This window comes from Solanum tuberosum, unplaced genomic scaffold (assembly GCF_000226075.1).
Source record: "Solanum tuberosum cultivar DM 1-3 516 R44 unplaced genomic scaffold, SolTub_3.0 scf00086, whole genome shotgun sequence".
In the NCBI taxonomy this organism is placed as follows: domain Eukaryota; kingdom Viridiplantae; phylum Streptophyta; class Magnoliopsida; order Solanales; family Solanaceae; genus Solanum; species Solanum tuberosum.
In genome coordinates, this window is record NW_006239010.1 from 382,338 (window position 1) to 387,077 (window position 4,740).

A 4,740-nucleotide genomic window follows, 5' to 3' on the forward strand; every position below is an offset into this window, starting at 1 on the left:
GGTTAAAATTTATATCGCTTGATTCCTAAAAAGAAATTTGTGACAAATATTTTGGACGAAGAAAATAGTGTGCAATCGAGTTTTCCGGACAAATTTAGGGGAACTAATGTATTTTGACCAAAAATAAAATAAATAGAAGATGACTTATACTGATTTTTTTATATATATAATTTAGGTAGTCATCAAGTAATTAATTAACTCAAGATTAAGAACACACTTCCATCAAGAAGTTTGGCTGCAATGCCATATATTGGACTTAGAACAAAAAAAACACAATTCTGAAACCAAAAGAGCAACAACCTTAATATAATGGGAAAATTTATACTTTATTTGGTCAATAACAACATGTTCTTCACACTCATTAAATGAAAGTACAATAATTTTGCTTTGTGGTAGAGGAAAAATTTAACCTAAACTCAAATGGAGTTTAAGTTCTATACATTATTGGTATAAATAATTTTTACATCATCAGGTCATTCAAAATATATCTACAAATAAATCTTTGAAAATGTGAGGTTTGAAATCTCAGAAATAAGATATGTTACCTGCTATAACATGTAAGATAACTTGATAGTGTAAACTTATTTACACCTATCAATATATATATATATAGTATTACTTAAAACTCAATTGAATTAAAATACAATTCCATTTCTATTTTTGTTCTTCAAATTCTTAAAACCATACCATTTTGAACAATTTGATCTTGGAATGCCAATATCTCAATGGGAAATTCACAATTTTCCACAGAGGGATTTGTTGCTACAATTTTACCTAAACCATCAAAATCACATCTTTCTAATGATTGTTTGTATTTTTGGAAAAATGCATTAAAAGCATAAGAAATTCTAGATTCGAATTTGAGTCCATCACATGAAGCTCCTTTTTCCAGTCGTGTACAATCTGCAGTTTTGCATGCTAAATCATAATTCTTGTTCACCAAATACATGTTTGATGTGTCCCCATTGAACTTGCACCATCTATTTGGCATTTTCACAATGCCCTTAGCTTCTGTAGGATACTCGTCACGATCCTGTAATTAGAGATGATAAAGTTAGCTTACGTAAAAATATGACTAGTTATTAATTTAGATCATATTGGTCAACTAACTCTTGAACATGGTTGGACAATGACCTATTTATTGATTTACGTCATTTTGAATTGCTCAAATTCGGTTAAAATTCATAAATAGTCATTTTTCAACACATCCAATTGAAAAATAGTCACTATCATTATGATACACTGTTTTTTTTTTTAGTTACAAAATCGAAAAATGGTTGATAGGCACCTAATTCAACCCAAATCGATCATTTGACACTCGTACCTGTAATGAGAAATCAATCTTGTACTTTGGATTTCCATCTGCCCTGTAAATGCCCCAATGCCTTTGAAATGTACCAAATATTGTACGAAATTCATTCTCATCTGACAAGCTATGAAGATATATGTCAAGAGGCCCTGGCCTAAGTGGTGTTCCTTTTTTTGATGCTACATATTTTAATAACCCCTTATGAAATCTCTCTGCATTTTTAATATTTGCATGTGGATATCCATCTGTAGGCCATCCAATTTGACCAATCATAATTTTCATATCAGGATATCCTGCTTTCTTTAATGCCCACGCAAGAGAATCGATCATTAACTCCACTGCATTTGTGTATGTAATATTACCATCTACGATTTTGAACCCACTCTTGTTATCCATGAACGCGAATTCCATGGTGTAATTCATTATCTCTTTAACAAAATGAATAGGGAACATGTAGAGAACAAAAGGGACTCCGGTTCGATTGAACTCTTCTAGGGATTCAAGCATAGGTTTTTTTATGTCATCACGAAAGTCTGCCTCTGATGGAAATTTTGAGACCTTTAACACATCCATGCCATGGCCGGTCGTCGCTCTGACGTGCCCTAACTTCATATCATCTAGGGTTTCTCGTATGAGTTTTAACACCGGCACCACTTGATTGTTATTTGCCTCTTTTAAGAACGTATTCGAAAATGGTTCTGAACCAACAGTTACTTCTCTGAAAGAAATGAAATCACAAAGTATAATAACTAAAGTGACTTCAATACTACTAAAAAAACGTGAAAAAAATTGTCCAAATCGTACACAATCATAAATAAGGAGTATATTCACAACCTCCGTAGTCTGCACCCGGACTCTGATATCATGTCAGATTTTACCCTTGGGCCTAACTTACAAGGAGCCCAAGAATCCATTCATTTACTAGGGGTATTTCCACCCTAGCAATTGTATGAATTTTTGGGGGGCCACATCAGATCCATCTCTGATACAATGTTTAATAAATTTTAGGATTAGCTAACGCAATTCTAAGAAGCTAGCTAATCTATATAAGAAGGTAGATAAGTTTCGGAATCGTATCTAGGTTCGATATGAAACATATTTTTTTCAACAATTCAAGTAAAAATAAAAAGAAAAAGTAAAAGAAGATGGTTACTTACACTATATTGACACCTTTGTTGATTGGATCCTTGATTCTATCATTCACCCATACATATGCAAGATCATTTCTATTTGCTTGCCACACAAATTGATTTCCCATAGTAACACTGAGGCTAATATTAGTTCCTGAAAATATCTCAATGATATCATATCCTGAAGTCATTAATCTCAATTGTGGAATCTTATTTTGTAAAAGCAAATCAACAACCATTGATGGAACCAATTGTTGTGTTTGTAGCCTGCCCCATGTTATGCCCACAAAGCTATTCACTTGTGTTGCCATCACCAAAACCATGAAACACATTAGGCTCATTTTAACCCTCATCTTCATCTTTTTTTCTCGAAAAATAGAATTTTTTCGAGTCACCTCTATCGTTGCACCTGATTTTTTTTTCTTTTTTCACCGCGGTTTAGCAACTATAAAGGAAAAAAGAAATTACTTTTACCTTATTGGCATGTTCTTTTGATGGGATCTTCCAAATTATATTTGAAGATCCCAAATTATTCAAATACAAGGATCATAGATGATTAGAAATTTGTACAAATTCAAGAAAAAGAAAGTTGTTTCTCTCAATAATTTAAAGGTTAGTTTTTCATATAAAAAGTAAAAAAGAAATCCGCTTATTACGGATATGCATCTAAGGTTATAATAAATTAAATATATATACCAATCATAATTTTTTCAATTTTTAATTTAGTGTCCGAATCATTATGCAACTTCATTATAATTGCTTATGTATTATAAAATTCCTCATTAAGGTCCTCTTATATTTGGCTATGAGATTCACTTAAAGATACGACTCCTTTTTTTGGAACTTGCTAACCTAGAAATCTGTCAGTTATTCTCTATGACTCGTCCTCACTGAATTACCCTTCATAATAAGCATCGGATACGCCTCTGTTAACCCCTTAGGGACTCGGCATCTTCCCCGCGGTTTGCCTCACCACCATAGCCCAATTAACCTAGAGCATATATTGTCCGCTTTAGCCCAACATATCTTACTATGTCATCATTATTGTCCAGTGACAATATCAAAAATTTTATTTAAAGGGTTCAAATATAAAGAAGTAAACACACAAAAAGACGAATGAGATTCAACATATACTATATATACAAAAATAATAATATTAACCAGATAAACTCCCTCAACCCTACCTACCTCACCCGACATGTGTTATGTCTTATAAAGCTCTTCGCTAATTTTTTTCAACTCATTTTAATGTAATATATATCCATCTAAAAGGTAACATGAAAAATATTACAATTTACAATCATATTAAAAAATTATCATCACTACAAGATGACAAAACTTATTATATATTAAAAAGAGATAAAAATGGGGAAAAAAAATTGGAACCGTATGTTTCGGGGAATTTGAACCCGACGTGAATCGAACACGCAACCTTCTGATCTGGAGTCAGACGCGCTACCATTGCGCCACGGATCCGGTTGGTGACAATAATATACGACACATGTTTTATATATTGTATTCTTTCGTTCTAAAATAAAAATAAAAACAGTTATTTTTAAAAATTCTAGAAATAATTTAATTTTTTTTTTTTTTTTTATCCTTAATGACAAGTTTTAATAATCTCACAAATGTTAAGACACATTTTAGAATCATAAGACATAAGTTTTTAAAATCTTTTAATCACATAAATTTAAAATATATTCCAGATCACGAGTTTTGAAAATACATTTTTCTTTTCTAAGCATCATATTTAGTAAAAACCACAGCATATGAGTTGAAATTATAATGTTTATATTTTCCCCCAAAAAACAACAACTTAGTTTATCTATTGTTGATTACAATTTGGCTAGAGGAACATGAACTATAATAATAAAATAAACAAAATAATAGACTTTTCTTACGATAAAAATCTGTAATATTCTCTTATTATAATTGAAAAAAATAATTATAATAAATTAAATGTTGTATTCTTCTTATAACTAAATAACTAATTAGTCTAAAAAATAATAATAGCAGTCCATTTTATGGTATAGGTGAACTCATAAAATTATTGATTATATCATCATCATCAGAAGCATACTATTTGGGTTTGGTTTGGTTTGGTTTTGGATTTTTGAAAACCGATAGTATTTGGTTTGGTTATGGTTTTATTTGAAAAAAATCGAAGAAATAACCGAACCGAACCGATGAATTATATACATATATTTTATTAATATACATACTTAATATATTGTTTTTATAAACAATTTTAAAGATCTTATACATATTTTCATTAAAATTTCTTTATAATTTACTTATTGA

At 30.5% G+C, this 4,740-nt stretch overlaps 1 protein-coding gene and 1 non-coding gene across 2 annotated transcripts; both read right to left on the bottom strand.

Moving 5' to 3' along the window:
* Positions 1-667: 667 nt before the first annotated feature.
* On the bottom strand, positions 668-2,750 carry LOC102604839 (glucan endo-1,3-beta-glucosidase 8-like). The gene is made up of 3 exons (XM_006346725.1): positions 2,467-2,750; positions 1,325-2,027; positions 668-1,033 (listed from the first exon to the last, which is right to left on the bottom strand). The coding sequence occupies exons 1-3, from the start codon at positions 2,748-2,750 to the stop codon at positions 668-670; spliced, it is 1,353 nt and encodes a 450-aa protein (XP_006346787.1).
* A 1,093-nt stretch (positions 2,751-3,843) lies between these two features.
* TRNAW-CCA (transfer RNA tryptophan (anticodon CCA)) lies at positions 3,844-3,915 on the bottom strand. Its single transcript has one exon. It is a non-coding gene; the product is annotated as a tRNA-Trp (tRNA).
* Between the last annotated feature and the right edge of the window lie 825 nt (positions 3,916-4,740).